At 44.0% G+C, this 13,531-nt stretch overlaps 1 protein-coding gene across 8 annotated transcripts in view; it reads left to right on the plus strand.

The window, feature by feature from the left end:
* Positions 1-6,575, plus strand: part of NF1 (neurofibromin 1) — a 253,525-nt gene extending 246,950 nt beyond the window's left edge. For all 8 annotated transcript variants that reach the window (XM_032321557.1, XM_032321563.1, XM_032321562.1 and 5 more), the window contains one exon: positions 2,927-6,575. In XM_032321557.1, the coding sequence (XP_032177448.1) occupies positions 2,927-3,069 (143 nt within the window). In that variant the 3' untranslated portion in view covers positions 3,070-6,575. The remainder of the gene's footprint in view (positions 1-2,926) is intronic.
* The last annotated feature ends 6,956 nt before the right edge of the window (positions 6,576-13,531 follow it).

The raw sequence follows: 13,531 nt of genomic DNA on the forward strand, positions 1-13,531 counted from the left end.
AATTGTTTAACAGAAAATAGAATATCCTTAGCTTCACCCTAGTGACTTAATCTATGTGACCCCAACTTCTGTAACTTTAATTCCTTTTTTTTTTAAATTTTTGACAATTCTTAATTTTTTTTAATATTTTATTTATTTGACAGAGATCACAAGTAGACAGAGAGAGAGGAGGAAGCAGGCTCCCTGCTGAGCAGAGAGCCCAATGTGGGGCTTGATCCCAGGACCCTGGGATCATGACCTGAACCGAAGGTAGAGGCTTTAACCCACTGAGCCACCCAGGCGCCCCTGTAACTTTAATTCTTAAGAATATCGGTGGGCAGCAGGCCCTTGTCCTCAGATAAAAGCATTGCCACCTTGCAGCGTAATGACTGCTTTCTCCGTGGAGTGAGCTGAGTCTCTCGGTAGCAATGCCATGTCGCAGGTGGGCATACAAGAACCAGCCCCAGGGTGGCAGATTAAAAGCAGAGAGCCACGGTCCCTCCTCGTGGTGGGCCACACTGGGCTCCTCCTGACAGCTGTCCCCTAGTTGTTTCAAACCCTTGTTTGTTTAAATCCTAGCTTTGCCTAAATCTTATTTTCTGTGAAGGATAAGAATCCACATAAGAAACTGTGGACTTGAACTTGTAGGCCACAAGCAGATTTAAGGAAATGGAAAGTCAGATGCACTAAGTTCATGATAATTTCAAATGCAGGAAGCTAAAAAACAATATTTTTCTTTTCTTTTCCACTCAAAATGTGGCACCACACCCTGCAGATCAGGGGCTGCATGCTTTTGGGCTCTGAGTTACAGCAATGATCATATTTTTAAATGGAAGCATTCAGTTCAACCAATATTTACTGAAAAAGATACCAACTAAATCTTACCAGAAAATGAAAATGAATAATAAACGATCTTTGCTTTTCTAGGTGCTTTTATTCTCATAGAGGAAATAAGACGTATACACAAGCTGTGGTAACAGGGGCAGAATGTAAGACATATAAATGCCATCTAGAAGCAGGGAGAGAGGAGGGGAGCTGGGAGCTCTGGCAGGACCCAGCAGAGTCATCCTGAAGGAAATGGAGATGAGGAAAACATGGGTCGAATTTATCTTGTGGAGACAGGCAAGGCACCAGAGGGAGCTTGCGCAGACACGCACCGCAGAGTTCAGGGCACGCTGGAGGTGACAAGCAGCCTCCTGTCAATTTTGTTATTTTTCTTAAAAATTCACTCTGGAGAAGATGCAGATACATAGAAGAGAATAAAAATCATCCAGAATTCTGTTAGCCAGAAACTTCTGTGGACATTGTGGTATCCTTTCTTCCATTCATCTCTCCACACATATGATTGGAATAGAGCATATTTGAGATACCGGTCCACCGTGCGTGGCTCTTCGAGGGGGGTGGCAGACGTCCTTGAGCTGCATGCAGACCCCTCGCCCAGTGCACTTTTTCATAAAAAAGCACTAAGAAATACCCCGTGTTCCTCTGATAAGTTACAGACAGTAAACCATTATTGAGCCTCTGGAAATCTGGCCATGTGCCTCCAGATACTTCACACTCTGAATTGAACACAAGTCTGCATCTAAATGATGTGTGGCTCCTAGAAGATCATCACAAATCCATTTCCTGCTCAGGAGCCAAAAGGCACGTGTGTAGATATACGTCCATTTTCTGTAACATGAATACTTTTAGACTTGAAATGGTGCTTTGTCCAAAACCAATTATTTTTCCTCTCTCAGATTTCATTTATATTTTAAAATTCAAATGGTACAGTAAGAGTAAAATAAAAATTACCTGAATTAACACCATCCAGAAGTGGAAGCTTCTGGAAGCTGTTGTCCCACCCCACCCCCCCTTTTTTTTTTTAATCTGTATGTGAGAAATTTTTTTTCCTTACTTCAAAATTATGGTCATCTTTCTGTATCAGTAAATATCAAGCAGAACTTTCCGTTTTGATATAAATTGCTAAAATGCTGTCCAGCTTTCTGCTCTCCCACAAGTTATGCCACAGATGGATATAATCACTGATTATTTTGGTAAATTTTATTGAAGTGTAACAGAAAGGAAAGTATACAGATCAAGAAACTGAACATTACCAGCACCCCCAAGAAACCACCCGCCTCCCCCCTTCCAGTCACTGCGGTCCTCAGTAACCACTATTCTGTTACCTATCTAATTTGCAATCTTTACTAATGGAATGGGCAAAAATATCTTTTTTTTTTCCTTTATTTTTTTGCTTCTGGTTACTTTTATGCAGTTACTGCTTGGACTGCTTCTAGAATTCACAGTATGGCCCAATTTTTGGAGGTTAAGTCTCCTCCATGAAAGAAATGAATGGCATCTATTTTAGGTGCAGAACAGGAAGGGATTTGTCATAATTGAAAACTTTTTAAAGAAGAGTCTGCAGTATAACTTATGGCCTCTATTATTTTCTCAGTAAATATCGGAGTTCCTTTGGGAGAGGCGCTATGATTAAAAAAAGAAGAAGAAGAAGAAAGTATCTTCCTTTCTTTGAAGTGACAAATTTCAGTACCTTCTGCAACTAGAGAGTATATTCTGTGTAGAAACACCAGTAAGGATATGTGGCTAGAAGCTGACCTCTGCTGGAAGCTTCTGGTATGATGTGGAGGAAGGAGCCCTAATCTTCCTGGTAGCTGCTAGCCTTCATTCAGCTCAAGCCTGCCTGCCTCTAGCTTTCCCTGGCAGCTTCTCAGTTGTTACTGTTTTTTTTCCCCCCCTTACGCTGTTTTTCTGCTATGATAGCAATTTTTGCTTAACAAAATGTGACATTTTCTGTGTGGCAAGATCTTTGTAAACATCCTAGTGGTTGACTATTGAAATATGCGAAAACAATTGGCCAGGTGGTATCCTACCCACACCATGAGATTCAGACCTGGAGCTTGACGGCAGAGGAGGGGGAGTAACTAACTGCTCTGCTTCTCTCCAGGAATCGACAAGGAGAACGTTGAACTCTCCCCCACCACTGGGCACTGTAACAGTGGACGAACTCGCCACGGATCCGCAAGCCAAGTGCAGAAGCAAAGAAGCGCTGGCAGTTTCAAACGTAATAGCATTAAGAAGATCGTGTGAAGCTTTCTTTCTTTCCTTTTTCAAACAGACATAACTCACATGGGCTCGTCACTAGTGACCCCTTCACCACCGTGCTGTGACGCTGCACTTCATGTCTTTAATGAGCCTGCCCACGTCTGCCATGTTGCCAGATGATCAACTCTTGGAAGCATTGCCTAAATTTAATGCTGCTTTTTCTTTGACTTTGTTTTCCTTCTACTTTTGGTGTGTCTGGTTTAAGCAGGTGTTCAGAACAACTGCAAAGAAAGTGGGACGTCAGGACGCTTGAACTGAGAACATCCCAGTTGTGAGAGAGGATGGATTCTCGAATACTTGCTACCACTGGCCAGCTATGAAAGCCATTTGCACAGAGCTCTCTGCCTTCTCTGTTTCCCCTTCTTCATCATACACAGTAAAGTGTTAGTCTTATTTACACACTTTTCAAGATAGAAGTTTATGGGAGAAATACTACTATAACCCCAGTATGTTTAATCTTTTAGCTGTGGACTTTTTTTTACCTTACACACCTGAAGGAACCATAGAGGTCACACCTCAGTGACTTCACACCATAAAGCCACAGGCAAGGTACTTTGGGGGGTGGGGGGATGGAGGGATTTGGTATTTTGTAATGAGTTCTTAAGAAGTACTAACACTTGAGTATTAGCAATAATTACAGGAAAATAAGCATAACCACATATATCTTAACATTACCGAATTAAAGCGATGGGTTCTGAAGCCTTATCCAAACTCAGTCATCCAAACTAGTTTATTGTTTTCCTCCATTGATTATCTTTTAACCTTTAAATATACTAAAAGTTGTTTTTTGTTTTTATAAGCCAAAACTATACTAAGTATAGTAACTATATGTTTCCCCTCTTCTTCTCTTCTTTCCTAAATAATTCTAAGCAGGGTAATCAATGAACAAAGTATTGAAAATTGTTCCTTGAAGGTAATTTTCATAGATGTTTGCATTAGCTCCATAGCAAAATGAAATGGTACGTGACTTTTAGAGTAGCTGATGCTTTTATTTTGTTTAATAATTTTCCCAGAAACACAGAGTATAGTGTATATTATCAAAAATTTCTTTGATAACATGTATTTTAAGTGTCTTGTAATCTTCCCCCTCCCCTCCAAAAAAATCAGGAATCTTTTTAGCAAAACATTTGGGTTCTATATGATAGAATTGTATTTAATCACTGTGAAAGGACTGGTCAGCCTGCATTAGGATGACAGTAGGGGACCTTAAGAGTTGCTGCTATACTGAACGGTATGGATTATCCTGGTGTTGGAATTTCCACAGTAATGCAGATCCAGTTTTTTTGTGGTACCTGCAGTATGCAAAATGATTTGACTTCAGTGAACATAGTAGTAGTATCTGGGTGTTCCAGATTAGATCTAAACCATATTTATTACAAAAAGATATCCCCCTACTCCCAGGTTCCCTTTATATGTTACGATGTAATGGCTTTGGGAGGGGAAAAGACACCTAGGGGAGGGGGAGCTTCCTGTAGTGCTGTTTCATGAGTGGATTTCAGTAAATTAAATTCCACAGCTAAATCAATAAATAATGGTACATTGAAGTGTTCTGATTTTAATAATATAACACATCTCACATTTATCCACACAGTAACAATGTAATATGTTAATGTAAATAAAATTGCTTTTGATATTCAGAAATAACAAGAATTTAATTTTTTTAATTTGTTTACAGTCTGGGAAAAGCAAGAACCATTTGCCAAAATAAAAGGAAAAAACTTTAGTATTAATAGTTATTTTGACTTAGAATTGTTGGACAATATTGAAGACAGGTGCAATTAACTAAACTTTTTGTTTTTAACTATTGTAGAGGCTGCGTTAGAGTAGAATGTTCATAGTAACAGAGCAGCTAGGACTATAAAACTGTTGAGATGAGAACTGAGTTTAGAAATAGATGCTTAACATCCTGATGCCAAGCGGCAATAGTCTTGGTTTTCCTGCAACCCAGTGCTTCTGGGAAGGTACCGCAACTTCTTGGATCCTGGAATAAAAGGCAGATATGAGCCTTTAATCATTGTGGTTCCATGTTTTTCCTCTTTGTTGGTTGATTTGGTGCATGTTGGTGGGTGTTATGCTATTTTGCTTCTCCCGTCAAAATAGAGAAACTGCCAAAGGTTTTCTGTTTTAAAAAAAATAGTATTTCCATAATAAGTTCTCCAGGGGTATGCTGTTTCTTAAATTTATTCGTTATCTCCCTCTAGTGTAATGAATGGAATGAATTCACTTGAAGTACCTCATGAAATGATCAGCGTTGCACAAATCAAATTTGAGCCTTCTTTGAACTGAAAATACTTCTGGAAATCTGAAAACCTACTAAGGTTTAAAATTTACCTTGTTTAGAGAACTTCCGACTTTTGAGGAAAATCTAGCTTTCCAAGTAACTAAAGTGAATGTGAGCTAAGTCTCACCAATATGCTTCCCCAGAGAAATGAAACACTCTTAGGCCTCGTACCGTAATCTGCATGAGAAACCTGCAGTTCGGGGCAGATTTTCCATTATAATCTGATTTAAGTTCTGTACAGAACATTAGAAGTCATTTGTTTGGGATTTTTTTTTTTTTTTTTAAGAGGCAAACATTATCAACTCATCACGTTTTCACTGTGCATAACCCACCTGTTTTATCACTGCTCCAGTCCCAGGGGTGGGCCCTTGTTTGCCTACGTTGAAAATACAGTTCACTGGCTTTGGGGGAAAGCAGCAAAGCTCTATCCTTCATCCACTCAACCAACATGTTCATTGCTGAATGCCAGCCCTGGGCCAGTCCTGAGCCCAGTGCTGAGGACCCTACCATGAGCGGTCAGCTGCCACCCCCACAGGGCGGAAGCTGGTAGCCCTCCCTCCCTGTTTAGTGAGTTTTAGGGTTTTTTAATTTGTTTGGACCTTTCTGTTTGTTTTCTCGTTTTGTTTTACACCCTTCACAACCCTCCAGGCATAATGAGGCATGTCTTATTCAATGTTATGCAATGGATTTATACAAAAATTCACTCTTCGTGTCAGCCACACAATTTTTTTTAAAGCAGTATATTCACCTGTAAATAGTTTGTGTAAAATTTGACAGAAAAGTATATTTACTACACTGTAAATACATGTGATGATATATTGTATTATTTTGCTTTTTTGTAAAGCAGTTAGTTGCTGTACATGGATAACAAAAACTTGATTATTCTCGTGTTAGTATTGTTAACTTCTTCCTGCGACTGCGTCACATCATTTAAAGAAAATGCTGTGTATTGTAAACTTACATTGTATATGATAACTTCCTCTCCTTTCCATCTGGGCCTAGACTCTGGCAGTTCCCTCGTCTACGACCTTGTTAATACTGGACGCCAGCAGGAGAGATACTGCCCAATAGTCAGAACCGATCATTGTAGGGGAAAATTGTAGAACTCCATCTCAGATCACTGTTGTTCCCCACCCCATCTTCCTCCCTGTGTATGTACTCCACCCCCCCCCCATTTTTTTAAGTAAAATGTAAATTCAATCTGCTCTAAGATGTGGGGAGTTGTTTAATTTCTTCACATGCCTCAGCTCTGATTTCTCACTTCTCCCCCCCCGCCCGACTTCTCCCTGATCTTTTGAAACATCAAGGCCATTTCCTTCCTTTTAAGGATACCTTGGGTTTGCCTCCCTCCCCTAAACCCTCCGTGGGAAAGACCTTTCTATTTCCAGAACCTCTCAAAACAAAAAGTAAAATAATTAAGGTGAAATGTGTAGGGGAGGAAAGAGTTTTCCTCAAGCCTTGGGTCCCTGGCTGGACTGAAAATAAACTGATGAGACCAGCCCAACAGAAGAGAAGCACACAACACAGATGCATTCTGTTTTCATACAAGTGTCCGTGACACAGGAACCTTCCTAAGAAAATGAAGACCTGGAGAAACTGTGAACCCCGAGTGTTTCTGTGGTTGGTCTGATGAAGAGCAGGCGGTCGTGGAGGAATGTGATAGGTCCAAGAGAATGAGGTAAGTGTAGTCAACTGGGGGGCCTTAGCAAGGCCCGTACGTTGCCACTGTCTTCTCTTTGGCGATAAGGACGCTCTGCTTTTTTGGGCACAGGGAGGACGCCTCTCACAGGAGGGTTTTCTGTCCCATTTTCAGGGCAGGGGCAAGGTCAGAGTGCATGCCTCCACCATCTTCTCAGACTCCTTCAGCTTAAAATCTTCAGTAGGCCAACCCGGAGTTGCAGGTCCTGAATGCCATCAAATGCTCTTTCAGAACCTGCCAAGCTGCCAAGGGGTGACTCTGGGAGAAGCTGTCTTTTAACACAAGCACTTAGAAATGCCAGGACACCCTGAGATCGAGCAGTCAGAGGGCCTGTGTTAGGACTGTAAAAAGCTCTCCCAACTTTTCAGCTCTCTTTAACGGACTCTGTCATGACACTACATGCGTAAACACTGGAAAACACTCTCGGGCTCAGCTGCTACAAGCTTTACTATTTTCTTTACCTCATTATGTGGGCTACTTCCAGATGGAGAAAGAATCCAGCCTAAATCCTGTAGCCAGGACAGAGCTGGGCCTTAGGAGGATTAACAGTGTCTGGCATTAAATGAAAGACTAAAACACCATGATGCTGGTTCCTGCAGGTCTGAGGCAAGTGCTGCTCCATTTATGGGAAGACTGAGAAAGCAGGTGTCCCTCACCTGAAGAGCTTCCTGATACTCTTGGGTCTATCCCAAACCTCTGAGGCAAAGGCAGACTCCAGGGATGGGGCCCTGGGAGGGACAGGCAGAGTTTAAAACCTCTGAGGTAATTGCCTTGGGTACCCAGGCATAATGCAGATAGCTGTCTTCTCCCTGGGGCCCAAAGCATGCTACCCAAAACGGGATATCTTTGGGATAATAACCGCTTGGACCATACCACTCCATCCCTTGACAGCAAGTGCCTTGAGGACATAGACCATATTCTTTATCCTCTGTGGGGCCCCATGCCCATTTCTTGAACACACAGACTTTTGCTTTCTGGGACACCCTCAGGGATTTGAGAAATGACCCAGAAGTGTGTCCAGGTGGAGTTACATCTAGTGCTAGAGAAGGCCGCTGAGGCTGGGATCACCTGGCCCGGGGAGCACGGGGAGCAGAGCAGCATCTGGGCAGAAAGCACACCAGAAAAGAGTTTTTCCTCCGTTTTTTGGTCCCATTTTGGGCAGTGCACCCTAACTTTCTACGTTTTAGTTCCATAAAAACATGCCTTAGCCCCAGAACAGCAAAAATCGGGGTACTCTGTATCTATGAATCTGGCCCAAAATCAAAGTGCAATGAGAAATTGATGGCAAGGGATGCTCTCTTATCAATTCAGTAACCTGTGGATGGAGGACAGAAGGGAAATGGGAATAGGTGATCCATGCTGCAAGCAAAGACTCACTACCACCCCTACACTTCTAAAAAAAAAAAAAAGTCAGTAGTCAACTTTCGAGTTTCAGCATGCATTCATTCATGGAGGAAGCATTATTGGACCCCTTGTTTTCACAAATGAATTCCAGCATCAGCACCTCCCAGAAATAGCTCTGTTCAGGCACTTCCTTCTGTTGATTCTGTAACAGCTTCTTGTGAACAGTGTTATGATCAACCGTTGCTACTTCCCTGGCTAGACTCTTGAGCTTCCCGTTACAGGGGTCGTGCTGGTTCAAGGTACTCAGCAGAGGGTTGCTGAGTAACACTTAAGGCGCTCCATTATCAGAGAACTGTAGAAACAGATGTACTAGGAAAAAAGACCTCATTCACAGTAGCAATCCCAATGCAAAAATGCCTGCCAAAATGGAGATGACCTACGTCTATGTAATAAAGGCCTAAACTAACTCAGGTTTTCAGATTTCACAGATCAGTGAAATTTCCAGAATGTATTTTGTCAATTCATGCATTTAGAAAAAAGCAAAAAAGAAAGTGTTTTTCTAATGCAAAGGCGATTTCAATCCCAAAGGCTAGGGAGAGGGGAAATTCTTTTAGAGGAATTGATTTTGCCTTATACAAAAGTCACTGTGTTATCCTTATTTTTCTCCTGCTATGCATTCATACGGCCCAGCGCCACCAAGCAGGTGAACATGGGAGGGGCCGGTCCGAAGAGCTGAGGAAATAGAAAGACAAACCACAGTCCTGGGTGGAAAAACTGAACGTTATAGAGTTCCAAGTCTTCCCAAATTACTGATTTAATGCCCTTCCCATCAAGATCCTAAAAAATGATACTAGGGTACATCTTGGAGAGTAAACAAGAAAGCATGGCCAAGGCGGCCGGGGGGGGGGGGGGAATGTAATCGGAAACTTCCCCTACTAGGTAATACAGAAACTTTTTAAGTATTTGAGACTTACAATACAATTAAAGTAAATAGAATGGGACAAGCAGGGGCACCTAGGTGGCTCAGTGGGTTAAAGCCTCTGCCTTCAGCTCAGGTCATGATTCCAGAGTCCTGGGATCGAGCCTCACATTGAGCCCCGCATCAGGCTCTCTGCTCAGCGGGGAGCCTTCTTACCCCTTTCTCTCTCTCTGCCTGCCTTTCTGCCTGCTTGTGATCTCTGTCAAATAAAATCTTTAAATAATAAAGACATCAGAGGCATCTCATTAAAAAAAAAAGAATGAAACAAGCAAAAAACATCCTAATTATACTATAGTTAAAAGAAAGAAAGAAAAACCAGTAACCCCCAAATCTCATTGACATCAAAGCCACAAAAGCTTCCCACCCTGTTACATGTCCACTACTGGTCGGTAGGGGGCACTGCTCACCCAGTTTCTAGGGCTCCACAGAGCCCAGCCGTCACAGCAGAGGGCTGGTAAGACTGCAGAGGGAAGCCTGGCCCAGTCACTCAATGGAATAACAGAAATGTTCCATTAGACACACTGTCTGACATGGTGCCACAGCCACACGCAGGTGTCAGAACTATGAAATGTGGCTATTGAGACTGAGGAACTCACTTTATTAAATGTGGGTAGTTACATGTGGCTACAGGCTTGAACAGCTCAGCATCTGAAGGGTCCTGCATTAGCAGTTGTAGGCCCAAGGGCAGATGTGCATCACTTTCCATAGTCACCACCAGAACTTGGAACACTGCACCACAAAATAAATCATAAGGGTCAGAAAAAGCTATTCCGCACTGTCCAGAAGGACAGCTAGAAATGTTAGCCATGAACATCGAAACTCTCACGACAGGGAAGGACTTTATAAGCCTAAAAGCAGTGGGAGAAATCCTAAAGATTATGCTTAAAATGTCCTCATGTCCAAAGAACTCACGCCCAAAATTTAAAGGCCAAGAAACTGAGAAATTGCTCTCATTAGAAAGAGTTCCTTAAAATCAACTTTAAGAAAAGGCTCATGTAAGGGAAAAAAAATGGGCAAAGGACATGAATGGCTAATCCACAGAAAGGAAACACTGTACAATTGCTAATTACTATACAATGAAAAGTTCATAGCGAAAAAAATTGCCAATAGAAATAGTGAAATATTTTCATCTGTCAAATCAGCAAGATATCTAATACTTGGTGCTGGTCAGGAGAGAAGTGTGATGGACTTACCTGTGTGCTTGACCTCACCTTTCTTTACCAGTAGCCTTAAAAACATCCACATTGTTTGCCCCAGTAACTCTGTATCTGGGAATCTAGGCAGGAGAAACAAGTAATCAGACTGCTAAGACTTCCATCAAAGTATCATTTGTAAGACCAGAACACCTGGACACAGCCAAAATGTTGGCTTAATTATCTACATTCATCCAGCACTTTCTGAAAGCTGACAGGGCCTCCTTATGCAGCCTTTTAAAATGGGTTTAAAGGGAGTCAGCTGAGCCTCCATCACTTGGTTTTGGCTTCAGTCATGATCTTGGGGTCCTGGGATCGAGCCCCTCCATGCTCAATGGGAACTCCACTTGGGAATTCTCTTTCTCTGCCCCTCCCCCTGCTTGCGCTCTCTCTCTCTCTCTCTCACCCAATTAAATCAGTCTTTTTAAAAAATGGGTTTAAAGGGACGCCTGCATGGCTCAGTGGGTTAAAGCTTCTGCCTTCAGCTCAGGTCATGATCCCAGGGTCCTGGGATGGAGCCCCGCCTCGGGCTCCCTACTCAGTGGGGAGCCTGCTTCTCCCTCAGCCTGCTGCTCCGTTTGTGCTTGCTCTGTCTGACCAAATAAATAGATATATAAATAAATTTAAATTTGAAGGAAAACTTCCAATAGACTCAAGAGTTTAAAAACCACGTATGAGGGCTGATCCCAAATTACATTTATATGTGTATACATATACATTGATACATATAGTTTATACATAGATGTCTAGAAAAGCAATGCTTCTTCTAAGGCGTGCTCTTACCTCCCCTGAACAGCAGGGGGCGCAGGAGAATAGGGTCTCTCTTCCGGAAGGCAGCCTGATTGAGTCCTGGGAGTCCTCTGGTTCCTTTGCTGTTTTGCTCCTTGGGCGGCTCCTGCTGGAGGCCAGGCTTCCTGCTGGAGCCCCCTTTAAACATGGCCTGGCTGGCTCAGTCGGTAGAGCATGTGACTCTTGATCTCAGTGTTGTGAGTTTGAGCCCTACGCTGGGCATAGAGCTTACCTGAAAAAACCCACTGCACCTCAGTTGGTTCCCAAGAGGCCTCTGGAAGCCTCCACCCCAAGGTGACCTTCCTGTGCCTCCCGTGCAGTGTCACTGCCGGTGGGGTTCCCGGCAGGAAACCTGACCCACCCCCCCCACCCCAGCCTTCGTGTCCCTAAATCTCAGTGATCCTGGCTTGTCCAGTCCAGCTCCCAGCCTTCATTCCCCTCCCAGAGGTGTACTCCGCAAAACGAGGACACCTTAGATTTCTGTTTTCTTCGGTTTTCAAGCTTCTGGGGTAGGGGTGGTGGGTCCGTAGCTGGGCCTTTAGCCCAACGCCTGAGATTCTGCATCAGTCCCTCCAGGCTCACCTGCCCCAGCTCCTGCCCCAACACTTCCGTTTGGGAAGGAATGCCGATGGGGACCAAGAGGCCACCTAGGCCACGGTCCCATGTCTGTCACCAAGAAGCTTTGTGATCTTGGGCACTCACTTTTCCTTTTGAGACTTTGGGTTTCCCAAAAGTCAAGGAGTGAGTTTGCATCAAAGGGAGTAGCAGGCAGGTATCCTCCATCCTGACAGTCTCTGGCTCTCCAATCACCAGGCCTTTGGGATAACCAGGATCCCTCCTCCCGGGGCAGTCAGGCTGGGCCTAGTCACCCTTCAGTAACAAATGGCCCTATCTTACCCACTTCTCATCTTTATTCCACGACCCAGGCTGACAAGCTGCATCCATCTGGGACATCGCCAATCCCATGGCAGGGGACAAGAGGCATGGAGAACCATGGTTGGTCTCCTAAGCTTATCCGTAAGCAACACTTCCTCCACATTTCGCTAGCCAAAGCGCATCACACGTGCATGGCTATTTGAATTCCGTAAAGCAGAGTGTATAATCCCCTGGAGGGAGGGGCTCCACGAAAGGGGGAGCTAAGAATCAGCACAGTGACACTGCCTGCCATTTACCCATTTATTGAGCCCTTGTTAATATCCCAGGCACCTTGTGGGGCACGTGGGTGGTGCAGTCAGTTGGGCACCTGACTGTTGGCTTCGGCTCGGGTCATGATCTCAGGGTCTTGGGATCGAGCCCCGTGTCCAGCTGAGCCCTCAGTGTGCAGCCTGTTTGGGACTCTCTCTCTGTCTCCCTCTGCCCCTCCCCCCTCAAATAAATACATAAATCTTAAATATATATATATATTCCAGGCACCTTGGGACATGAGCCTCCACTCCAACATGATGATTAGCTAGAAAGCTGATCAACAGCACTGTGTGCACCAAACATTACTCTGTTTACACCACTATTTTGTGACAATACTGAGGTGGGAAGGTACGCACGCTCTTATTTTGTCTCTACAACTCTGTGAGGTAGACAGGATTATCCCCATTTTAGAGATAAGGGGGCACCTGAGTCGCTCAGTGGGTGAAGCCCATTTTAGAGATAAGAACACTGAGGTTAAGTCACTTGACCAAGGTCACATGGCTCATAAGTGGCCAAGACAGGATGTAGACCCCAAGCCCTCTGAGTCTGAAACATGTACCTTTTTTTTTTTTTTAAGATTTTTTATTTATTTGAGAGAGAGAACATGAGGGGGTCTGGGGGAAGAGCAGAAGGAGAAGCAGACTTCCCACAGAGCAGGGAGCCTGCTGTAGGACTCAAACCCAGGACCCTGGGAGATGATCTGAGTCACCCAGTTGTCCCAGAAACCTGTACCCGGGGCCTTCCTGTCACATACCTCCCATGAAAAGCAGCAGGAGTCCAAGACGGGCCTGCCAGACTCCCAACAGTGCGGAATATCTGCCCACATGCTGGGAGTAAGAGGATGTCAGCAGGTGGCCCCCACGGGAGTCAGCACCCGTCACAGCACCAGGCTGTGATCTTGGGCCTGGCAGTTCTGTGTGTTCTGAGACCTGCAGGACAAACAAAGTCCCCTGGGACACATTCGCTCTCGGTCTGAC

This window comes from Mustela erminea, chromosome 18 (genome assembly GCF_009829155.1).
Source record: "Mustela erminea isolate mMusErm1 chromosome 18, mMusErm1.Pri, whole genome shotgun sequence".
NCBI classification, from domain to species: Eukaryota; Metazoa; Chordata; class Mammalia; order Carnivora; family Mustelidae; genus Mustela; species Mustela erminea.